The 27,043-nt window shown below is 36.4% G+C and overlaps 1 protein-coding gene across 1 annotated transcript; it reads right to left on the minus strand.

Moving 5' to 3' along the window:
• step (cytohesin steppke) lies at positions 1–26,638 on the minus strand. The gene is made up of 6 exons (XM_046610579.2): positions 25,595–26,638; positions 4,713–5,318; positions 3,493–3,604; positions 2,791–3,018; positions 2,589–2,658; positions 1–2,286 (listed from the first exon to the last, which is right to left on the minus strand). Exons 1-6 carry the CDS (start codon positions 25,805–25,807, stop codon positions 2,199–2,201), a joined length of 1,317 nt encoding a protein of 438 aa, XP_046466535.1. The 5' UTR covers positions 25,808–26,638; the 3' UTR covers positions 1–2,198.
• Between the last annotated feature and the right edge of the window lie 405 nt (positions 26,639–27,043).

Here is a 27,043-nt window from a genome sequence, read left to right on the forward strand (position 1 = left end):
TATATTAAAAAATGTATACACACGTATATTGTCAGTTTATCAAATGGTAATAAAGGTTGTGATATCTACATATATGCATTCTTTTAAACACACTTGATGCTGTGAAGCTTGCGTGCGTTTATAGGTATGCGTGTTTGTGTATATAATATTTACATATAAATATATAATTCCGAAATTAAATAATTTCGCAAACGCATGTAGATACAATATACATAAATGTAATTAGTAAGGAGAGCGCGTATTCCTATATCCTAGTGTCACTATTTTGGCCATTCAAAGCCATACTTACAGCCTGTACAACGATGTACAGGGATATATTCACTGTGGGTAATGTATTTTGTAACTATTTTAGTTAATTAATTAATTCATTTATTGATATTATCATTATCATTATTGCAATTAAATCATAACTAATATCATCGTTATGTACCTAATGTCTACCTACCTATACATTTGTTCAAATAAATAAACAGCTATCACATTTATATACACGCTTCGTTTCGACCGTTTCATGCTTACGTGAACAGCTTTAGCTGTGTTCACCTCTCATTAATACCTTTTTAATTAACAATTAAACAGAAATATATCATCTCGGAGGACTGGGTCCGTTACAGATATGAATGAGCGAGCAAACGACCGAACTTTTTTACTATTTCGTTACTCTCTGTCCTTTGTTTTATCCTTCCTTCACAGTACACTCTCCATGTTCTAAACCATCATCGAGTGAATGAAGCAATTTTACACGATTAAAAATACAACTTTAAACATCCCATCATTCAACTTGCATCTCAAAGCCTGTTCAGGGCTTCGATGTTTACGTTAATAAAGGTTTTAAGGCGCTTTTTGGGGTTACGAGAAAAACGAAAAAAAAAAAAAAAAATAAAAACAAGCAACAATCACGTATATACAGTATGTATATATCAACGTATTCTTGACACAGTATTTTAAATGATCATTCTAAATCTCTTTCTGCCTCTCTCCTTGTCTCATTTGATTCATTTGTTTTTGGCTGTAAATCCAAAGTTGTGGATAGAAAATCAAAATAAAAAAAAAAAACGCAATAAGCCTATTACTTTACTCTTTTTCTTCCGACAATTTATTCTTACAGCACATGTTCAGTGATCTATTTACTCGTGACTGAATGAATACACGAATCTATATATTTATTTCTTTTCACGAGAAACAAAAATTCGTCTTCAGTGTGAGTTAAATACCGGGGCAAATCTGCACTCACATGTCAGAGAACAAGAATTTCATCACTTAATTTCGTTGGCCAACTCTGTAATTAGGAAAAATTAAAAAACAAACAAAAACATACTACACATGAGAATTACGATCACCGGCATGTACCTACCGAAAAATATTTTCATTTTTATCCTTCTTCTGGCGTTTTAAAATCATTTTTCACCCCTCGCCCAACTCGCTCCATTCTAATTCTTCAACGTATGTACGATCAACAATTTACCGGTTTACGGGGTTGAAAATGATTTCAAACACGTGAGAATACGATTTGATAACGAAAATTCACTTGAATTAGCTTTGGTGAATTTCACATCTACGACAAGTGTACGTAACAATTATAAGTTAAATAAATAATAAACGACCGAATAAATAAATAAAAATAGCTTTCAGTACACGATGCCCTTTTCTTCGAATGAAGAAAAATAAAATTCGTGAAAACTCGATTTCATACATGTAAGTAAATAAATAAATAAATGGATGAATGAATAAATGAATGAATGAATGAATGAATGAATGTACGAATGGGTTGAGGAAAAAATTCGAATTATAGCTTATAGAGTTGGCCACGCGCAACAAACATCGCTGGGTTAACGTTAAAACGTTCGTTCCGTCCCTCTTTATAACACCGAGAACCTGCAGTATGCCCTGACATCGTAACTGTCCCTATCTCCACGTGCAATAATGAAGAAAAAAAAAGATGTAAAAGACTGTGCAAATGAAGAAAGAGCAGCTGCACTTCTCTCTCTCCGTGGAGTATCTGGTTCTTCGTGACGATGCGCGACGTCACAATTCGGAATTATCTGCATTCGGTGATAATACGCTATTCGCAATGAGATCCCGAAAGCAGCGGTCAGTTCAGCACGCCAATCCTGGTAGCGTACCGAACATTTTACAGTCTTGTACAAACACCGAGCTGAAGGTGATTCAACTCGGCTTCTCCTTATCCGAGAGTTCGCTTAGCTCTTCGAATGGACGTTCGTCTTTTGGGCTTTCTTTTTGCGTGCCGCCAGCATATCGTAAAAAGGATTATGCGATATGCTTTGCCTGGAAAAAATATACACGATTCTGATTAGTACAAGTATAAAAGTTCTGGATTTTTTCTCAATACCTTATCGCTCGTGTGGCCTGTATTTGTATAATTGCGTTTGACAAACTTCAGAACGTTACAAAGTCAAGTTCAAATGACGTTTTTTCTAACCACATTTGCAAAGAAAATCTGGTTTTTTCACGGTAATGGAATTATTTTTAAAACCATGTTGTGGATAACAATTACTCAACGTGAAACAACCGATCACACAATGATTGCACAAGCATGCGTGGATAAGAAGCAAAATTTATTTACTCACCGAACACACTTTATCCACTCATCCTTTTCCTCGTCCGTGGCCGCAGACATCCTATATACCGTGTGTTTTCCTGTAGAAATAAGACAATCGTTAGTTATCGGCAAGCAGAGAACAAAGGAAAGTATGAAATGTTTTTTTTTATTTTTATACTAATTCGCAGTTAGTCACGTAAAACGATAAACTCCGTTCTTTTTTTCCTCACCCTCAACGACTTTCCCTTCGCTGTCGGTTTTGCAAGCTTTAATAAACTCCGAGCCGGCAGCGTAAAGCTCGAAACAGTGCGGTTTGTGACGATCCTGAATTTCTCGAACCTGAATATTTTCAAGCGGAATAATCCCTCGTGGTTCTTTGTCGGTCGTGTACTCAAAGTAGTACAGACAATTGTCGTTCAGTATGAACCAACGCCTTTTCCAACTTTTGTATCTTCCGCCTGTAACAATATCACAATTCATAGATTTAAGAATAAACGTTTCATCAGACGTGATTATTTACCTGCTGGCTCCGTCAGGGCAGCAGAGAAGGGACAAACCATTTTCATCAGTATAATAATCTTTATGTATACAATTATAACACGAAACAGGCAATGCGTTACACAGACAAAGAAAAAAAAAAGGAGAAAAGTTCACGAACAAACAGAATGCCGTGATTAAATTTGTGATACTTTAAATATCCAGATGAAATGCAATTACACAGCATCGTAATCTTTGCATGCAGTGAAATACGCTCAAATTAACAACATTAACGTTTCGCTGCGGTATAATAAAAACGGTATCAGAAATGAACCGAGACAATTATTGACTGATGATAATATCTGATTAGCAACTAATAATCTTGCAGCAAACTTATTTATGCACACTGCGATTGTTGATTAAACACTAAAACGATCGGGAATCGTTAAAATTACCTTGCTTCCACAGCCATCCCTCCTTGTCAGGATTGAAGAAGGTGTGCATCAAATCGTTTCCGTCGTCCTCGGGAATTTTGAAGGGCTCCGTTTTTATGCTCTCGTATAAACTCTGCAATGATTGTTGAAAATAAAGTTTAGTCGTCTTTACCCATACTATATATATACATATATATTCAAGGAAATAATATTGCCCTGACGTGTCATTTATCGACGAATATTATGCAATATTAATCTTGCAGACACCGTTATCTATACGCTAAAAGATATAACCTGAAGTCTCGCATCGTAGATTAGAGATTGATCAATGAAAGAAGGCTATGTAATTTTTTTTTTTTCTAACCAAGAATCAATAATCCAACGATTATCTCCGAATGTCGAGTTCCCTAATCGCGAAGTCAGTCGTGGGTATAACCAACATCACCGTCTGCAGATAAAAGAAAAATATACGTGAAAATTGCGCAAAAAGCACACTTTCATCATGAGGGCGTCGTAAAATCCTGAATTTAAAACATTTATGAATACATGTATATACGTATAGACGAGATAGGTTGAAAACCGTCAATTATTTTCAATTCGAAAAGAGAATCAAACAAATGTGGTAAATCTGTTTAACCAGATGCCGGCTTTCGAAATTGGGTGGAAAAAAAAAAACTGCGTCGTAGAAGTTATAAATGATGGAAAGAATCCAAATCACTTAGACTTTGCTAAATTTGAGATACCGTCTAATTTCGCTTTGAAAAAAAAAACAAAAAAAATAATCTAAATTTAGATTTTTCACCAGCTATCCAAACGACGACGAAGACGTTCAAGACGCTCGTGACTCTGTAATCAGCGAAGCACTCAATACCAATTGGATCTTTCCGCTCTTCCTTTTCAAAGTATAAATATATATATATATATACATATCTATATTCACCTAATTGCATATCCTGAAGCAACGCAAGTGATACCACTTAAACTTTGGCTCTGTAGGTATATAGGTAGCTGAGTCACAAAAATTGCTTAATCGTTTCTTAGAGAAACGATGATAGTATTATGTATTTCGAATATGAGTAAGTAAACTGACACATGAATTGTTGAAACTTTGCAATACGGCAACTTGTTTTTCTCATTTCGGTACGATTTGGCGACGACGATTTATCTCTGCGCGCGTAGAACAAATGCAATCTACAAAACAACTGTCCATAAACCAAACGGTACGCGAAAGAAAAACTTACCACCAAAAGTTCCCTGGGTAAATCGCCGCCGTTGTTGATCCCCCGATTCATGGATATGAATTGTTCAACGCTTGGCTTATCCTTGACGCTTGGATTGTGCAGCGACGTATTGAGCATGATTATGGCAAAGCTGAGAACGTAGCAGGTGTCGGTGTTCGTGAATATGTTTGGATTGAGCTGGCAGTACCGCTGAGCGAAGCATTCCATCATCCGGTCGATCTTCTGCGCTTCGCCCGGGAGTCTGAACGACCATAGAAACTGTCTTAGAGCTTGTACGAGTATGAGATCCGTGAAGTCGTGGAGCTCGACGAAGGCTCTGAGCACCCTCTCGTTGAAGTCATGACGTTCACCGAGGTAGTCGCCGATCGCGGTTTTGTTCAGTCCCTCGCCCTTGTAGAGAAACTGAGCAACGTCCTCCGGCGTTGAAACCAGGAGGTTGTGCTCTATCAGGTACTCTATTCCCTTCTTCGGATCCATGTTGAACTTCTTGCGACCGATGGATGTCTGCTTCGTCTTGTTCGAAGGCTTCGTCTCGTCCGAAGCCAATCCTCCGCCCTCCATCGCCTCCATTTCAGCGACAACTTCTCCCAGCTCATCTTTGAGTTGCTGAAACGATAAAATTGCGTCCACGGTTAAGGTACTTCCTGTTTTCATCATCATCGCAATCCATAACATATTGTTAAACAAGAACGACATAGGCAACGAAAAGGAGTGGAGTGCGGTTCTCCGATGGAAGGACGCTAAACCGCAAAACTGGTAGTCCGGAACACGTCGGACAAACTTGACCTCGTTTAATTTATACTCGACCTAATGAATAGCGGAGCGATAATCGAGGTTGGATATCGAAAAGCTAATTGCGGACATTGTTCAAAGGACAAAGGCATCGTTATTCAAGATAGATGCTCAAGTTTCGTGTGAAATTCGATATCACGCAATAGCAACGTGTATGCAGTTTTTAAATGAGAAATCGCACAATTATTCAACCAAATAATCGTAGTCGACTCCTTGCTCTTTATCTCTGACGATCGTCGTGAGCAATGCTGGCGCCAGGATGATGGCATTTCTCACCGGTTAAATCCAAGAAATAAATTACGTCATTTACAACGTCTGACCCGCAGCAGCGTGAATCAAAACTTCCCGCGGTATGTAAACCCAACCATATTGCCCGAACCGTCACCTCTTCCTCCGCATTCCTTAAGAGAATTTCAAATTACCTATCGAATAAAAGCAAATCGTATCAAACTTTGAAGAATAACGTACATGTGCAAATTGCACGTTAGGAATTGTTGACCGTATTTTGTGCAACAGCATTACGTATCAGCATGCACTTAATATGCGTTCACTTTCACCTGTGGGACAATTAAAGAGCGCGTGAAAAGGGAATAAAAATATCAAGCCGATACCTGAACATTTTAAACCGTATTAAAAACAACAACCAAATGTTTTCACAAACCGGCAACTGTCTGATGTCACGTAATGGTTGTGTGCATCAGGTTTTACGAGTTGGACGTGGTGCCTGAAAACGAGAATTAATCCGCAGATCGAGTATTGTTACAATCTAGATCATGGAGGATAGAGTTAAGAAGAAATATCTGAAATGGATTTTTCAACTGAAAAAGTGTCCACCAAAAAACGACAAATAGTGGGTTCGACGAGTCACCGGAAAGCAATCAAGATTCAATCTGATTGGTGCTTTCTTTAAACGTGAAAACAGGGTTGAATCTGATTGGCATTTTCTGGAACTTTTACCACAGCAACGCCATCTTAATTGTACTCTACTTCATGGATACTTTCTATAAACGGAAATCGTCCTCCTTACCTCTACCCTCCATAGTTTAGACGAAGACAGTGTAGGTGACGAATGGTTTATGATGTAGAGGAATATTATAACCATGGAGCGAGTGTTCGGACGGTGTATAAACTAACTAACAATGTACTATAGACGCCGACTCATCTGCAACCTGTAGCGGACCTGGTGCCATATGATACAGCGTACTTGCGGTAGCCAATTGTCTCCGTGTCAAATAATACGTGACACAAGTCTGGAATCTAAATAACCGAGAAACAACGTACATTATATTCCAAGCATGATATGGGACTCGAAGCATCGAGGCGCCGTCGCCTCGTCAACTTTCATGAATCACGCGCAAAGTGTTAATGAAATGTCGGTTTAGTTGTTTTCATGCGCACACGGTTTCACGAAGAATCGCAATAATTCATTGCGCGAAACGATACTTCGTTTCCGGTATTTTTACACCACTGAGAAATAACGAAACTAGATCGTTCCTTTTATTTCTAATTGTTTACATTGCATATTACGCTCCTCTTCTCTTGCATTTGCAAAGCGTTTTTTTTGTAATCGAACCTTGGAACACACGTCATCAATCTCGGTTTCACTTCTGTATTCTAGAAACAGCAGTTGGTAAGTGAGTACAGTTCCAATCAGACATTTGGCAAACTTCAATGGTGTAGCTGATATTGATCGTTCGATACGAGGAGAGTTAAAATTCTGCAGATTGTGCATTACTGAAAACGTGCTTTCGAGCTTGACTACCTGACTACTAGTTACACAAGAACATAACGATTAATTAAACTCTCCTTAATTTTCCATCATTCAGATTGTCTCATTAAGCTGTCCCATTACCAGAAAGATACTGTATACATCAAACTTATGGATTGTTGAGTCGATTTTAATTCCCATCAGGCGGGCCAACCTACGAAAAATGTGTACGTTTGAATTTTCAAACAGCATAAGCATTAAGTTCCGACCGTTCTTTGATTAATCAACTTTCCGACCCAATAACAAATGCTTCCCAAACCTTTCAGAGTCGCTACCTCAATTATTTGAGATTCTAATCTCGAAAATTCGTATCAACTACATCGCCGCAAGAAACAGTTTGACAGCTGAAAACTCGGGATGGCCAGCCTGTACGAACTGACGATAAAACTCGCGCATGCGCGGTTAATTTTCAGGTTTCAAAAGATTGCCCTGGTATAATATAAAGCATAGAAAAGTCAGAGGTCTAGTATTTGCATGAATAATGTAATATACCAGGAAGCCGATTAACAAGCCACGATTTATCATCAGGCAAATGGTACAAAGTCTGAACGTTCATTCAGGCTAGGAATTATATGTATAATATTCTATTAACTACCGATAGATTATACGAACGTTGAAAATATGAAATCGTTTTTCAAACGATATCTACCAAGAAAATCGCTGAATCAAAGTTCAGGCACGTGTTTTTCACATCAGCAGGTTTCTCATTTAAATTCATTAAGAATTGTGGCAATAATGTTTGTCCAAATATAGACTTTACAGTGTTCAAGCCAGCTAAGTTTTTTTTTTGTTCCTGTGTCAAGTTTGACGTATAAACATTCTTCTCAAACAAAAAATTAATTTTTCCAATCCATTTTAGTTTATATTAAAAAAAAAAAAAAAAAAAAAGTAACCGATTGACAAAAATAGAGGAGTTTTATGGGGAAATTGACTCCTTTAGGGTACATTTAGGGGTAACCTTCAGTTTTAAAATGCTTACGGGGGAAACAACATAGTACTTTTATGAAAATATGAGAACGACTGTGTAGCCTGCAAATACTGTGAAACCCAATCAATCAATTTCAAACTAAATTTGAGCTTTTATATAAAAACCCATATACATACATACATATATATATGCTTATATATTATACGTAGATTCCGAGAGTGCATAATATGAAGAACTTGGATGACAAGACGTACACAATGAGAATTCCTGCAGCGGTTTGAAGTTATAAAAAAGGGCTGGCTAACATGCTTGTAATCAGCGGCGCGTCGCAACGGCGCATCCTTTGGTTTGGTTATTCGTTTGTGTGGAAAAGGATATCCGGTCGAATTAAAGGGAGCCCTGACCTCTCACTCCTCGTTCTCTAAACTCCTTCTTTCGACCCCATCGTGCATCGCCGTTGCTGCCATGCCGGTAACCAAACCAACAAGCAAAACGCGTCGCACGACGTTATCACGATGCCGGTGGTAGCAATTAAAAAACGAACGAACGGACGGATTGTATATCATTTGAAAAGAAGAAAGTAAGGCAGGACTCAAAATCGAAGGTCTCTCAGGGTCTTCCTTGTGCTTATCTCCTCCCTCCTCCCACTTCGCGTCCCACCCTGATGTGACGATAATAATAATAATAATAATGATTCATGGTGGTGGAAATTGGAAGACTGAAAATTTCTTCATACACGTTACAGGGTGTTTATTTTATCCAACCAACCACACGCTAGCACGCAACGGACGTATGGGGGAAGTTTTTGTATCCAGAGTTTATTATCTTTGATGACCGGATGTGCGTCGCAGACAACATATTTCTTCTATATCTTTTCCATCGCCCTGCGCAGCAAAGGGTTGACATTCTTCTGTACAAGATATGAGAAAGAAAATTCATTCTTCTGTCACACTGGGCGTAAAGTCTATGCCAGGAATCATTACATCGTCAGTGAAATTCACTAAACTTGTCAGAAATAGAATAATTTCGTAACCACGTTCGACGCCTCATTATTCACTTAGATTATTGCACATAAATTCCACGACATTTCCAGGTTTTCCAGAACCTAAAACATAGTTTTCTCAGACATTTTCCCAGTTTTCTGGTAATTTACTAAAGCCTGAATCGTTCAGCTTATGAACTCTATGTAAGGTTGAAATTCAATTCGAATTGAAGAAAAGTATAATGCATGTACAAAAAGTGTCAGTTTAAGCCTGTTACCTCAAAAAATTATTTCTAATTCCCATGATAGAAAACTGATACTTCCACTTTTTTCCATTAACAATTTAAAAAACACCCTGACAATTCTAGGTTTTCCAAATGTGTTTACCTTGTTTCGTTGAAAACGGCAAGTTTGGCTGCTATAGCATCAGATTCGTAGATTGAAATACGACTTTATTTCCCCCATAGAGGGAAGGAAAAACGTGTCAGACCTTTTAAACCACGGCATACCTCGAAGGTTGAGGAAGCATGTAATGCCGGACACATTGCATGACAATTTTAGCCCATGTATGTGTGTAGCTACGTGAATCATGGCACAGCAACGCGTCTCCAGTTGCGAAACACTGTGCACGAATGACAAGGATTACTGTCGCATCAGTTGCATTATTGTACTTGATACTTCTATGTATGTATGTATGTATGTATGAATGAACGAACGAACGAACGAATGAACGAATAAACGTATGAACGTATGTATGTACATTACACAGACGTGGGTTAGAAACGAAGGCGCGTCGAACGCGACCAGAATTTCTACGTATGAGAAAACGTACCGCGTGAAAAAACGTCAACGACGATGAGTCGAAGAGGTGGAATACATAATATATACGGGGAATAAAATATCGGTTTTCCCGCTTGCATTTCTCTGCCACTGTCATCGCTTCATTACTACAACATGCAAGTGCATCGTTAATTGTTCCGAGTAAGTTATTTCAGCTTGCGTAGACAGTGCAAGCTACAATATTTGCCGATCGTTGTTGGAGAAGCGGGAAATTGAATTACCGGCAGCCAACGAAGTTACAAATTCGCGAATTGATTCCCCCGCCGTATAATGTATGTGTATTTAATAATGGAATGTGACAGGAGTTAAATGGGATAATATTTTCTGGAGGTTAAATTCTTCCAATTTCAATTGACGGAGATAACAATTTATGAAAAAGCCGAAAAGTAAAATGAAGAGAAAAGAAATTTCTCAAATAATAAATAAAATCGTTCCTACTTTTTATTCGTTTTATTACATTAGATGTATGTAATCCATGGAAATTTTCTTCATGTTAATATTCTAATGTTCTTCACCGAGATTTATATTTTTTGGATCGTGTATTTGATTTTACTGCTCCCAAAACACAATAATCCAATTATCGAATCGACAGCTCCGATCGATTGGCTTCAAATTTTTGTCATAAATTCTTTGTTAAGAAACGAAAATTTTGAGACCAAGTTGGAAGTTGGCAAGAACAAGTAATCGAAAAGTAAGAAGAAACGAATAAAATATTATAAATTAATAAAAACGAGTTTTGTAATATAATTACAATATTTCATGTAATTATAGAGAGAGCGAGAAAAAAAATATTATAGAGAAATGAGAAACGGTGTAAAAAATACTAAAAAAAATAAAAAAATAATCACATGAATTAACGTTTAAATACCGTTGCAATTACTATTACTACTATATAATAACTTACTTTGTAGAAAATATTCTTCCAAATATCAAGAGAAAAAAGTCATTATTGTGTAATTTTAGAACGACTTTCAAAAAGTAGGCTTTTCGAAATATGATTAAGTTTTGTTCATCATTTTTTTTTTTAAACAATTTTTCCTTTTCCTAAACACGCCTCATTTACAAAACAGCAATAGCAATAATGAAATGATATTTAAAAAAATGTATCGACTTCAGTTCAACCGACAATCTTCTCGAATAAAATCCCTGAAATTTTGCAACCGCATTGTCATTCTCTTCCACCTTCATTATTTTACCATTTCTCCTCGCTCTTTTTCACAACTCCTCGGGGACCTCGCCCGTCTACGGGGATAATTAAAAGGCAGGTTAAACGCGACGTAGAAGGTTGTTCCCGAGGGCGCGGCCGGCGCCCGTATATGTAATTCCCAGTCCTCCACCACGACGTTTCTCTGCGCACGAATAATGGTCGGCTCTATTGCCTTGTAAAAGGGTGCAGGCATTTACAAAGTCAGGCTTATCCATTCATTCCTCTATCCATCAACGCCAATTTCAACAAGGACCAACGTAATGCGGTGCTTTTATTTAATTTCTTTTTTTCTTCTCTTTTTTTTTTAGTATCTACATGTAGAGCATAAAACACTTCACGTTCTTGTACGCACGTGTATTATTTTCGAGTGCATCACATGCGTAAAACCTACGAGTCTATACTTATACGTCTCGGTTTCATTATTTTATTATATCTATTTTTAGTATTTTTAACGGCCTTTGACCTGTCTTTTGTTTATTCTCGTCGAATTTATTCAAGCACTTTTTTCGTCAATTTCGAAGTAAAAAGAAAGTATCAGTTTCGCGAACGAATGATTGAGTTTTACCTTTTAATACCCATTACATTAGAATTAGCATCGCCTCGACTTAAAAATTAACAATAATATTCTCCAAGTTTACAATCGTTCCGAAATTTTCATCTCCCGCATATATTATTTATTCCGCGTTTGTCATTTCATTCGCAAAATTCCGAGATCATATACCACACGATACATCGAAAAGGTGTGCGATAAAAAAAAAAACAGAAATTTTTTCGTACGAAAAAATACAGAAACATTTTGGAGTGTATGATGAAACTTGTTAAATTTAAAACGAAAATGTGATAATTAATTATATTAATACGTAAATTCGTTTAAACGTCACTCCAGGAATCTCGAAATTTCTCACCATATACGTTTTTCTGACTTTTCTGACTGACCACCCAGTAGATATTCGCATCGATATTCCATGGGGGTGAATGCACTGCCGTCGAGGAACGGAACGGAACGGAACGGAACGAAACGGAAGGGCTGGCAGCCGCTGGCTGGCCAGTCGACACAAGAGGGTGATGATATTCCCCGTGTTATGTCTAGAAAGGCGCGGGCGGCGGCGACTTCGGCTATATTAGATCCCGTGGAATGATACGACGAAGGGACGGGGGCGTCAAAGGGGATTAAAAATTACAGGCCCTGTTAGAAATTGGACGCGCAAAGTCCTACCAAGTCTACCCCGAGGGATTCCGCCTAGATCCCAATTATTATACATATACGATTATATTGCGAAGATGATCCAATTATTGGATAAAATATATACTCGTACAGTGGATGTAGTACGATAAAATCGTCCATCTTTACCGAGTGCAGACATGAATGTATAAATAGTGAATTGATAGTGTTAAACCAAGATTCGGATACATTTCGCAAGTTTTATTAAATGCCAAACTTCGATTTCTTGTTATTTGAAAAAAACTAATTTTTTTTTTTCTTGTTTCGCCGTGAAAGAATCAAGCAAATAATAGAAAAAAAATCTTTACGGATAACTTCTTTTTATTCTGTTAAATTTTGCATCAAAATTATAATATTGTAAATGTAAGACTGCACAGAAGAAAACCTGCCCGTTTCTTTCACTTTCTTTATTAAACAGGTTACAATTGGGACAGAAAAATAAAAATTCCCCTGGGACGAGTTTTCTCTTTCCTTTGATAATAAAAATTTTCAGATCCTGAAGACGAGTGGAAAAAAAAAATATATATATATATATAGAGAGAAAAACATATATATATATATATACACACACACACACACACACATATGTAATAAATAATTGCAGAGAGCAGCTCGATATGTTACACAACGTTTTTCCTCCGCATGTACGTATACAGGTATATATAAACATATATTACACATATTTTGTGTATGTGTAAACGCGTTGCGATCTGAGGAAAAGTTTTTCCTTGCCAATTTCAGAGCGCCGCAGAAATGCGAACTTATGCAGCAACGGTCGTTTGGTGCAGACCGAGTTGCAAACGAAAGAACTAGCAAAACGAACAAGCATCGCGTCTCACAGCAGCCAACAAAGCAAACTGTATAATTACCGATGGCTGGGTTATGTATTGGCGCATCACAACTTTGTTACCAGACTGCAAGGATATTATCGCCTGTAACGCAGTCCAAAGGCACCGGACGTTCTGATAAAAAGGGCAGGGAAATAGTAAATACTCGAGTAAAATGCGATATGCATACACATATGCATGCATATGCAACTGTGCGTGAAATAAGTAAAACGCAGATCAACGTTCGATTCGATACCTAATTTCCTTTTTTTTTTTCCTTTAAAAAAATTCGCTTGGTGAATATACATGTATACCTATTGGAGAGAAAGTTTATTACTACAGAGTTGTAATTTCGACAATGTTGCATTTTCAATTACCTGTGACCAGGTTTTAATATACATTACAGATATATTTGCAATTTTTTTTTTTTTCTTAACCACGATTTGCTTCTTTTTTCTTCTATCAATGGAAAATCATCGTTGCGAAAAATTTATCTTGTACGAAAATTAATCCTGCGAATTTTCGTGATGGAAAACAGAAGAAACAAAAAAAACTTTTCTTCGCCGTTCGGTAACTCCCATAATTTTTCCGCAGTAATAAATAACTGAATGGAAGAGAAGAAAACAAAAAGGAAAGAAGAGAGGGCAGAGAATTACGTAAAATTATTTAAAGGCTTCGATCATTATGCTATCTGCGAGTGAGATCGTATGTTTTTCGAATGTTTAAAAATAAACCCGAGCGACACGCGATGACCCGATGATGGAAACTGTCTCATACCTGTTTATACCTTTTTGTATACGCTGTGTGACATATACATGGTAGAGAATTTATTACGCCCGACGTTGATACATGACATATACATATAAATTGTTTACCGATCGATTAGCAACGGCGGCGGCTGCGGCGATTCGAAAGGTAGAAAATATATAATACAAATGATAAACGAACATTTCGCACAGAGTAGATAAAAATAAAGAAAATAAATATAAACCAGGGTATATTACATATTATAAACAAACATATTGTGTGTATAATAAACGTGCGAATGAACGTTTAACTTCTAAAATCGACACGTTAAATGGCTAAAATCAATACGCTTATTTAAGAGGCATTCTCCGCCAACTTAGCCACACACGCATTTTTTTTTTTTTTATTTATCCTCTCGGATCTGTTCCATAATTGGTAATAACAGTGGTACTACTTAAAGTTACTCTCTGTGAATTTTTTTAGATTTTTTGACCTACATGTTCCGGTAATGTTTATTTATTTTTTTGAAATTCGTACGTCATGGAAGATTCGAGTCGGGCAAAAAAAAAAAATATGTTCGCATAAAAAAGTTATGTTTTTCCGTGAACTATTCAAGGCAATATATGTAATATTTTTGATGTCCAACTAAACGTACGAGTAGTAATAACGAGAAGAGGCGTGATTTTTGCAAACGATTTTCTCGTCAGGCATGACAATCAATACGCTAAAAGCTGTAATTCGGTATATTTTTGGTTGCGAAACTACTACGTGTGTGTTTATTCGTATGTATTCAGGTAGATACCTGATATATATATATATATATGTGTATATATATATAGTTACGTCTAGTCTCTTGAGGTGCAAAACAGTGCAAAAATAGAGTTAAACTAGGTTCGCGACCTCGATGCCACAGACGCGCTGTTTTATTTGCGCGTACATTATTTTACACTCCAATTGCAGGAGAGGTTGGAAAAAATTTTTTAAATAACAACACGCGCAATTATACCCTCAATTTATATTCCTTTGCGTCACACGTGGCGAAAAATTTTTTCAATCGCTCGTCAGCGAATGACAATATCGTTCAAAAAATTACTATGCCAAAATTTGGAAAGAGTGAATTTTGTAGAAATAAAAAAAAAAATAAATAAATAAATAAACTTGTAACTTTTTCAATTTTGCGAAATTATGCGATATTCGCTAAAATTTATTACCGCGCAAAATATATCGTAGGTTACAAAATCTTGGGGTTTAAAAAATTTACACACTCAAATATTTTCAACCTGCTAACATTTGTTTGAATATTTTTATAATCTTTTTTTATTTTTGTTTACGCATTTATTGGCTCGTTTATTTTTATTTTCTCTAATGTATTGAATTGCGTAGATATGCGGTAGGAAAAAGATGGTGCCTGAAATGCGGAGGGTTGGTTAATCATTCCTCGGTAAAAATTCCGCCAACGGTTTTGCGCGCTCGTTTTTTATTCAAGTACCCACTTAAGCCCCCCCCCCCTCTCTCTCTCTCTCTCTCTCTCTCTCTCTCTCTCTCTCTCTCTCTCTTTCTTTTTATAGTTCCGTTCGGCGCTGCCGCGGATGCACGATGCATGCGATTTTATATGCAGCCGATCCCCTTTTCTGATGGCCCGGCTAATTAGTTTAAATACCTTATACCCGCTTTTCACCATTCAACTGCTCGCGTTTCAATCCGTCGTGTTTTTTTTCATTTTCTTCATCGCTTTTTACCTCCGTTTATCAGTTTGAGAACAAAAATGAAAAATTAAACACACACCGCAAAGAATCTCAGACATTTGCAAGAATTCCGCAATTGTTTTTGGTAAGCGTAAAAATTTTTAATTTGATTACGTTTCGTTGAGATGCGGAATGATTTCTTCTTTTTTTTTTTTTTTTCAAAACTCTGCGCGTACAAAAGTTGTACGACCGACTTGCAGCGCAAAGGTTGGTTGCAGAAAAGTTTAACGAATTCGGAACGTGATTCACCTCGGTAAAAGGGGAAAAAATAAATAAAAAAAAAAAAAAACAAAAGCAGAAAAAAAATTACTCACCGCGGTCCATGTATTACCTGACTGGTATGTAAGGTACATTCATATTTATAGACTTCTATCCTTTAACGACACAAGAATGTCGCTCGCGTCTCGTCGTTTTTAAATGGAAAAGAAAACTTCTTCCGGTGCATACGAGGAGGCAGAGTATCGACCTTGTTACTACACGTATAATTTTCTCCAATTTTCTTGCACTCTATTATTTCGTGCAACGCGGATATACTTTGCCGTACCTTTATTCATCTATTTATCTATTTATCTATTCATTTATTTAGTTATTTATTTCTACACTAGCGAAGAGAGGGAAAGAAGAGGGAAAGGCGAAAAACATGAATAAGAGGTTTAGTAAAAAACGTAAGTAAACTGAGCGTATGATTGTTAATATATTTCTGTACCAACAGAATGTTCTTCGCTCATAATGTTCCTCCACTTCGTTGAGTTCTTAGGCTTATTCAATTTCCCGAGATGACCTTTCGAGGCCGTCTTGAGACGCTCGAGTAATTCAAGATCAGAGATCAACTGCGACAAGATTGTACCAACGGTAAGTAAATACGTATACAAATAATAATTACGAAACAAGTAATAAAACAGTTGTCCAGCTAGCGATTCAACGACACGATTTAAATATCAAAATGAATAAGAATAGATGGCGAAAAAAGAAATTTTCATTTTCATTTTCAGAATAAATATAAATACTTCTTTGTCAGCGTAAGAATGAAACGAGATATTGAATCTGAAGGATTTCCTACTTTCTTTGAGTTGTAATGTTGTTTTTTTTATTCATTTTAATTTCAAAATCAGACCTCTTGATGTCTGTGACTATATATATATGTATGATGACGTACGTTGATAGATCAATGTTTTGAAAATAAAACGAGGATCAGCTGAGGGTAGCTGATAATAATAAATGGCGCGAGTATGGCAGTCAAATGATTGCGCCATTTCGTAAACAAGGAAAAAATAAGCAAATTAATTTTAAACACTTTGCTTACATACGCGCATGGATAGATGTGTATAACTATGTATGATACGAACAATATGGTAATTACCGAACATATGCCAATCAGTTAATTGCTGCGTAATTTTCAAATCGATTATTCTATAAAGCGCGCTGAGAGTAGATTAAATAACAGCTGCGGGGACGTTGATTAGAAAGGTAAATGATTAAGTGATCTTTTCTCTATGTAGGTTAATAGCTGTGTCTGGATTTAAACAACAAATTTTCCAACGGTCGAAAACCCGACGGTTCAAAGTTCCGAAATGCAATATACCAAGAAATCAAGTTACGACAAAGTAAAGTTTCGATAGAATAAAATTCGGAAAATCAAATATAATCACAAAGAAAGATCAAGGTGGTGAAATTTTATCAAGCCGGAGAATCACGGAGCTGAAAATCTTCCATCATTCGGAATTTCGATGCTTCAGATTTTTTAATTATCGCACATTCACACTTTCGAAACTTTGATCGTCGGGTTTCGAACTATTCGAAACATTGATGTTTCGTCAAAGTTTCATTTCTTTAACTTTCGCCACCAAAAAGTTCGAAATTTGACGCTTTCGGAACTTTTCGAATTCATAATTCGAATCCCGTCCCAGGATGAATTACGACACGGTATAAGCAGCAGCAGCGATAGGTAGTGAGAAATTTGCTTCATTTACAATTGACACTGGAAGCTCAATTGGGGTCAATAAATTATTCTCTTGCACAAAGCTCGACATGGCGACTAAAAAGAATAAGAAGAAGACGAAGACAAAGACGAAGAAGAGAAGGAAATCACGGCGCAGTTCTCGGTGAGCTATGTTTATTATTATTGTTATTATTATTATTATTATTGTTATTGTTATTGTTATTATTAGTACAAATGTACATTGATATTGTACAAAATTCATTTCTAACAGTTTATACTAAAAAATTCTAGATTTCTGAACACAAAGAAATTGGTATAATAAGCGACTACTTGTTTAGTGGGATTAAATTTGTCGATGCTACTGTAAATTTTCTAGTTTATCGCAATATTTTATCAGGTTAGTTTAATTTGCCACATTTTTTCCGTCAATCAACGACCCGACGTCAATTCAATCTTGTCGCAATATCAAATTATCATAGCAATAGTTGCAAGAAAATTTACAGTACCAGCGACGGTCGAGAAAAAAAAAAAAAAAAAAAAGAAACAGTGACACGTTCCATGCTTTACGATTTCAACTAAGAAGTTAATTTTCATTTTGTACCAAAAACTATGTTTTTTTTTTTTACAATTATTGGCGAATAACAAAAACTATCAACGACTGTATAATAATAAATCAAGTTATGATCGTAAGATTATTTTAGCCGTTATCAGTTCCCCCTTTTTTTTTTTTTTTTTTTTTTTTTAACGTGACGATTCGCGATCATCATTTTCAACAATCTCCCGTAAACGACAGCCTTGCATAAAATGGAAGAAAAATGAAAACACTTTTTACGCAATAGGACGTGAACGCAGCATGTGAGGCATATGTATTTACCGCGTACGCAATTCCAAGTATTATAGCGTGAATGCGGCGAAGAATTTGCGGTACGTGTATATATTATAATAAAATTGCTTGCAGCTTGTGATAAAGTGAATCAGACATATGAAGCGTGTCTGTGTACAACGTATATATTGTTACTTCCCGAGCGAATGACGTCTTCTTATTATCAGCATGATACATGCGTCTTTTTTCTTTTTTTTTTACATCCGCGCACGTATTTTCATGATAAGCTGGTTTTTTTCGATCAATTATTTTCTGCGTCAATTCGTCGTGATATTTTCTTCTGCCGTGTCCCGATCAGCAGCTACGTACAGCAGAGAAAACAAATTATTGCAACGGAATCGCTGTAAAATATATTAAAAGAGAAGGAAGAAGAAGAAAAAAAAAAAAAAAAAAAACGAAACAAACAGATGATTGAATTTATCGTTCCATAACACGGGATTTTTTTCTTTCTTTTTTTTACGAACGAGAATGACCGAGAAATAAAAAAAAATTGCAAGGAAAAAAAAAAAAAAAAAACTCCAGAGCTAATCACGAAATTAAATCGGTCCAGAATCTCGCAACTGATTGTAAGTCGCGTGTTATATATTTTGAATTGACCTCAGAGGATGATTTAAAATCATAATGTGTTATATTGGACAAAAACGACCTTCGGACGGAGAATGACGGGGACCTTGGGGGGGAAATAAAAAAAAAATCTCATGACCCGGAATCTACGCGTGTATCTTATAACTTGTGATTCTCGGGGTCGAATATACCTACTATATATATATATAGATATATATGTATGTAATAAAAGAAGAGAGATGTAATAAACGTGTACGAAAAGAACTAGCGAGGAAGATGTGATACGCAGGCGAGGAAATGCTGCAATTTTTCCATATTATTTATAATATTTAATATATATCATGTGTAGGTGGATATAAGCAGTGACGCCAGTGTGAGAAATAATAAATTTTCACTTGCGACGACGATTCGACTGCTTTTCTCATTATCTGGTATTTGTTGCGGAAACCCGATTTGGGCCCGATTAGGAAATCCCACTAGGCCCCGATTAGGAAATCCCACTAGGCCCCAGGCGGGAAGTCTGATTTTTTTTTTTTTTCGATATGTTTTTCCTCATCTAACAGTTTGTTATTTCATGACGTCAATAATTTATACAACGAGGATTTGAGTATCTTCGTCGGGAACAAGAGACGGATGTGGCTATCGATAATTTTCTGAATTATCCACTTTTATTGCGTAGAGTTATTCCGAGAGAAAATTTTCTTCCGCATCACCGCGTGGAAAAATATCGAATATCCGCATACGTTGCCGCATAATGGCTTCCACTGTAATATGCTGTGTATATACGATGCGAATAATATACGTTTAAAGTTAATTGGAACACGGCCAATTATTTTAATACGTTACGTAGAGATATTACGCGCCCGGATAAGCGTGGTGAGAGACTTTAGTGAACGAAATCGATGATAAATTTCGGCAGTTCGCCAAAGTTTTTACTTACATTATATTATATACACACACACATCTATGTAGGCATATGCAGATAAGTATGTAAGCATATAGGAAGTGAGGAGAAAAGGTAAATATACGTGTCAATATTTATGTGACAAGGTATAAAAATCAAACCAATATAAATAAAATAAAACAGCAAATTTGTTTGTTATTAAATGGCAGGCACGCGTTTACAACATTCCCAAGTCGTCGCCACGTGTTTCGCGAATTCAGTTTTACTTTTTGTCTATTTTTCGTCTTCAACTATAATCTAAAATACGTAACCGCACTTTTCTCGATCAGGATTGAACGGTTTTTCTTTTTTTCTTTTACTTTTTACAAACCCTCCATCACGTTCGTAACTGACATGACAGAATTTTACAATATTACGTGCAAAATAAACGAAACAAAGAATCTCTACGTATATAAATCGTGATTAGAATTGTCGGAGGACCGAGATACCAATTCGCAATATGCTGCGAAGTATTTGAATAAAAGGAAAGGACTTTTTTCCATTAGCCGTTAACTTTTCCAGCCGCATCATCATCGAGGGCGGTTTTGTCTATGCTCCCCCCCCCCCCCCCCCCCCCCTGAAATCGTGGATACGTATAGGTTATCCATAGCATTGTTCGTCGGAGGGAAAAGCTCCATTTGCCAAATGAGAGCCGAAGGTACATAGAAATAAAAAGTAAGCTTGAAAAGAAGAAACCGAGCACTTCGCTCCTGAGGATGAAGGAGAGAGCGAGGGAAGAAAAAAGAAAAAAAAAAAAGAAAAAAGAAAAAGGACCGAGTCATTCGAAAAATGTGGAAGCTTGTTTGAAATCTCATGGATTTTGTGAAAGGGGAATAGGTCGTTTTTTGTAAAATAAAAACGAATCGTTATTTAAATGCAAAGGTAAGAGGTTACTTTTCCCGGATTCCTTTCCATCCGTTCTCTCATTCCCGATATTTCCGATTCTTGTTCAGCTAATTTCATCGAACCCGAGACGAGAATAATTCCACGAGACTCGAAGGCACGCAACAAACAAACTCAATACGCTCGTCACGGTATAAAAATGGCGCCTTTAAATGCAAATTTGAGCTCGATCAACAAAGGTCAATAAGCGTGTGAGTTACGTGGAGGTCAACTACAGGTATACCATACACCCGTGTATGACTATAAGAGAGAACGGGTATACGTTTTCAATGTATAATATATGTACATGTGTAACATGCATGTGTAACGAATACGGCCATTCGAAATGAAATACCGCGATTTGCATGGGAGGAAGGGGAGAGAAGTATAAGTTTCCATTTTTTTTCTTTTTTTTTTTTTTTTTGAATTATATAAATTTTATATATTTATTGTTATAGTATGATTTTCACACCAATTCGGATTCATGATATATATACTTCGCAAATGTGTAATAACGTTGAACGAATTTCGTACAAACCTGAAGTTGAAGATTGATGTGAAGTTTGAAGAAAAAAAAATATAAATAAAATAACATCTGTCATCGCACTGTTATAATGTGTTTATTAATTAATATACAAAAGAATAAAACAGTTTGTCGATTCGAACAAAAAAGTATACTATATTCCGAGAAATAATTACTTTGATAGAGAATATCCATTAAATATTTGATAGCATATTTATTCAAAACCGTGTGTGTGTGTGTGTGTATAATACAAAACGAAATGATACGTCACGCGCTTCGTCGCGATTTAATGAAGTTGTTATTTTACATCGTTCAAGAAAACAAAGTCGTTTAACTGTAACGTTGTTATAATTACAAGGAAAAAAAGAAAGAAAAATTAGTTTTCTTCCGAAAGTTGCGAGAGGCGTTTCGTAGAATGAATTCGATTTATTCTTTATAACACCACCGCAGAGAACGTATACACGAAACGTTGCATCAGGGAAATGGAGAAGAAGTGGGGAAAATAAAGTTGGATGAGAAAATAGAAGGAAAGAAAGTGGAATAGGTGGGTGTTAACGCATTGTCGGCGCAATTAGTAGCAGCCTGGATGTGTATCGTTTGTTGATTCAAGCTTTTGACACCCTCGGCATCGTCGTCATCGTCGTTCTTTGAGGTGGAACGAACTCCGAGCCATCGAAACGCACGCCTGCATGCGGAAGGCTTGCAAGATCTAGACTAACTAGACCAGACTAGAGTTGTAGATCAATCGACGATGCGTTGCACGGAACTTGTTTTCGACTAGAGTCAAGGGTTAAGCCGATTTGTTCGACAAAAAGCTGTACTTTTTATTAATTTTATTGCAATATGAGCCTAAACCGAGTATTTAATATAAGTAATTAATTATATTCCTAGGCTATAGAAATTTCCTTAAAGACACGATAACAGCAATTAGTGGAATTAGAAACGAAAGCTTAGGCTGTCGACGATTCATTTCAAATCACTTCAAAATCGTTGAAAATTTCTATTAGATCCTTTCGATTTCACTACACGATTCCTCATTTTATTCAAATTATTCAATATGATTTACAAATTCGATGAAACAGATAATCTTTTGTTCGTACAGTCAGTTCAATGTTGCTGTTCGTTGACCGTGATTAATATCGGTTCGATACTGTGAAATTAAATTCTTAACGATACTGAAATAACAGGAAAAAATAACGACTCTAAAAGAATATATTTCAATTATAAACATCTTACATAGTTTACTATAAAATTATGATCAAAATCAAAATTAGATACTTGACTCATATCTTGTCAATAAATAAATATTCCGCAAATCGTTTTTGATCTAAATTTAGGTTAACAATAATCTATCTCTCGTAGATTTTATCATCATCGAATCGAACGACAGTTTCAACCTATATTAAATTCTTCTTTTTCACAGTTACAGCAATCGGACCGTAAATAATAGCGTTACACCGATAAAATCAGTTTTTTTTTTTCTCGCGTCTCTCCCGTTTTTGCCAAAGTCTTTTCGTTCCAGAAAAGGCGGCGCGGTATTTATACGCGTCATGTGTCCAAAATGATCCATGCGAATCGCCACGCAGCGTTTCGTCACGGATCTTAAACTTCGCTATTTCATGCCCATCGAGCATAGCCTCAGGAAAAATGGCATAACGACACACATCGAATCCGATCAGCTGACAGTTTCCAAATATTTTTTCCAGAGTCTAATCGTGACGCGGCCTTCGATCTTGGGACTTTATTTTTAACGACGGTGATTATTTTTTGATATTTCTTTAAATAAAGAACGACGCATACAAGAGTAAACGATGGTTCGATGATAAAACGAGGCTACGAAGGAAATAACAATGATAACAATTCGGTTAATCGCCTGGTTGCGGATGCGCGGCGACAACTGTACGTATGTGTGTGCGTACAATCGCATGTGTGTAGTGAGTCACGCAAAAATAGTTTTCCATCGTCCTATCGTACAACGTGTATACACGTTATCGTTTAAGCAAAGCTAATAGTGTTTACATGGAATTGGAACCGGAAGCTGATGATAAATCTATCGAAAATCCATGGTGAAACATCGGCACGCGTTAAAAAAAAAAAAAGGAAAAAGAAAAACTCGATATATATATATATATATATATATATATATCTTTTTCTGCTTATTATACAAGCTACCAAACTGCAGTGGTGGAAATTTGTCTTCAAAATGTACTCATCGTCGATCGAAGATCGAATCGTGTGAAATCGTGTTCTTTGTTACCTTCGCTTTTCTATTGTCAATTTTCACTTCTCGCATTAAATTGTCGCAAGTACAGAAAATTATGCAAGAAATTCGTTTGAAATTGTCTGATACGGAAGCATTAAAATAAAAAAAAAAAAAAAGGTCGAAGCAAAACCAGAAGATAAACCAAAGTAAAACTAACCCAGCGACAACCTACGATGAGGAGGACACACACAATGCGGATATATAAGGGGAGAAAAAATACGACAGTTGCACGTATGCACAAAACTATGCATACGTAATCTATTCGACACGTGTTTTCTGTGTAAGAAATCTCGATTTAATTTCCACTTGAGATAACAACACAGCATACATGTAATATATATATATATATACATTGTTATCGCAGAGAAAAAAACCTCAAGCCTGAATGACGGTCGTTGAACGTGTATATCCGTGAAAAGTAAAGACAGTGACTTGTACACAAGCAAGTATCGTAACTTCGCAATTGGCACTAATTAAATTTGGCTCCGCATAATACCTTACAGTTAACTGCAATGTAGTTGTGCAATTTCATTTCTCACGATTCTTCTTTTCGTCTCATACATACATACATGCATATATATATATATATACTTGTATAACTCCAGGCAACACACTGCGAATCGTTTTACAATTCGATATTAAAAGTATAGATGTCGGTAGTAAGTTTTCCGAATGAACGAAACTCCGCATGAATGCATTAAAACATACACGCGTACGTAGGGAACATACCTATTTAATGACGTCACGGATCGACATTGTAGGTATATCGACGAACAAAAACACGGTCGCGTAACGGCTATAGATAGGAAATGAACGTACGTATGGCGAGAGCGAGGTGTTACGTTCATGTGTACAAATTCACGCGTATTTACGTAGGTTATACGTATATATATATATATACAAACACACGCACACATTTTATATTCTTGAACGTACGTCTATGTATGCCTTCGGGAAGACGACGAGGATGATGATACGAGCTACTCGCGAAATGACGACAGCGCAACGTAGATTATAACATACATACATATATATACACAACTGAGTCGCGGTGTTTCGCTATTTTTATCTAATGGACATCCGGGCAAACATATGTGTATATATACACACACACACGACATACTCATTCATTTGTTACCGAGATTTCGGAATTGATGCGCGGAAGACAAAAAAAAAATTTGTCGTAAACTTTTGTTTTCCGCGGAATTTTTTTTCAAATTTTTCTACACATGCAACATTTGATTCTATAACTGTCGGAAACGTTTTTCTTTCGTTTCGTGAAAAAGTAACGAGTACTTTTTAATTTTTTCTTCAATTTTTTATTACATCGGAAATTCGTAAAATTCAAATAACCGTAACATAAGTTAAATAAATGACTCAATACGTTTTTTTTTTCCAGCGTCATTCAATGTTATGTCGCGATGCACGAATATACTTCGAGATACCGTACGTCAAAAATATGTGTTCAAAGAAAAAAAAAAAAAAAAAAGAACAAAAAGAAAATCAGTAAAAAAAAGTCGAAGAAAAAAAATCAACAGTCATTCAGAGACGATTTTCGCTTCATGGACTTGGTACATTTGAACAACAAAGTTTTTATCCTCGATTCGATGATTTTTTTCCCCAGCGCTCGTTCCATCATTCTTCTTTTAAAATTTTTTTACGATTCGTGACAAATGTGAAAAAATCGTAAAATATTGTCGATTAAACTGTATTTTGCTATTATTACAGAATAAACGTTGTGGACACAAGTATTTACATACGATAACTACGAATGTGGTAAAAGAAAAAAACAAAAAAACAACAGCAACAACAAAAAAAAAAACTAACCATGGTGATGGTGGTCAGATCCCAGGCGCTTTTCACCTGTTTATTCTGCACGGCCTTCCTGTTCTTTTTCCCCGGCCTTCGAAGGCTGGAGAACCATCCCGCAGCCGTAGCAACCACACTAACATCACGACGTTGTTCGTCGTGCTTAACTCCAACGACGACGTCTTCTCGGACATCGTCCAGAGCGTCCACTGACCTCCCAGTGAAAATCATTCGCGGAGCCAGCTTTGACGATTTAGATTTTTGTTTTTTTTTTTTTTTGTATCAAACGATCCGATCCAATCGATCGATCGAGCAGTCGCCTTCTTTATCTACGCGTAGGTATCGCTTAATTTTCCTTGCCTTCTTTCCTTCCTACTTTTATTTATTATGTTTGTTCTATTGTTTTATTGCTTTTTTTTTTTTTCTTTACATAAGGCACTGTACGTAGTATACGTCGATTTAGTAAAGAGACCAAAAATTACTTAATTAGTAGTTGAATCGTATGCGCGTGTATGAATAATATACGTTTGTACGCAGCTCCGTGTCAAATATCGCGCCAGCGCGAAATTTGAATGCAATCGGGTGTATCTCGATATTGCAAACGTGTGTAATATAAACTTTACACACGGAGTAATTTTTTTTAACGATAAATTTGAAACACGCGAGGTATTGTTTCACCGATCGTCGCACGTATCACCAAATTTTCACACGAAAGTTGGAAAATGTGAGTTGGGAGGGGACGGATATAAATGTTTCTTGTTTTTCTTATCGAAATGAGAAAAAACGAGGAATAAAACAAAATATCATTCAGCACCACAGAATAAAACTTTGATATAATAACTGCACGTTATAAAGAACGTATTATGTAAAAACGGCAAATATTATAAAAATTGATATTATTTTTATAATAACGGGCGGGAATAACGCGGGTACACCTAATCGTCCGTATCATGGCAGAAAATCCAGAATGCGGGGGAAAAAACCGCGATGTCAACAAACTGACGATAAGATTTACGTCGTACGCACAGCAAACGCGTTTCGAGTCGGCGGCCGGCGAGCAACTGAGAAAAGAAGAGAAAATAAGGTGGCCAAGTTGAAACCCGCCGATCCTGACCCCTGGTGGAAAGCGTTTCAACTACCGCGAGATGCCTGGCCGACTGGCTGGATGCCGCAAATATTTGCGCACACGGCTTTGCATCGAATCTGCGCACGCAGCGACGGCTAGACTCAAGAATTACGATTGCATCTTGGTTTAGTTTCGATAAGTGGCCTAGCTGTGTGTGTACAAGTCGAAAAACAAAAAAAAAAAAAAAAAAAAATTCATTACTTCAAATATGTATAATTTTTGTTAAAAATAAATATATAAATTGAGGAAAAACACAACTTTTTATTTAGAACAAGTATAAGTTCGTTGGTGAAACATTGAAAATCGATTCATTTCCGGTAGAACCGAGAGTTTAAATTACA

This window comes from Neodiprion pinetum, chromosome 2, assembly GCF_021155775.2.
Source record: "Neodiprion pinetum isolate iyNeoPine1 chromosome 2, iyNeoPine1.2, whole genome shotgun sequence".
NCBI classification, from domain to species: domain Eukaryota; kingdom Metazoa; phylum Arthropoda; class Insecta; order Hymenoptera; family Diprionidae; genus Neodiprion; species Neodiprion pinetum.

Coding starts and splice junctions, on each gene's coding strand:
- step (XM_046610579.2), bottom strand. CDS start 25,807: ATGATTTTCACTGGGAGGTCAGTGGACGCTCTGGACGATGTCCGAGAA. Junction 3,605..4,712: donor TACCCAGGGAACTTTTGGTG/GTAAGTTTTTCT, acceptor CAATCATTGCAG/AGTTTATACGAGAGCATAAA. Junction 2,659..2,790: donor CGAAGGGAAAGTCGTTGAGG/GTGAGGAAAAAA, acceptor TTATTTCTACAG/GAAAACACACGGTATATAGG.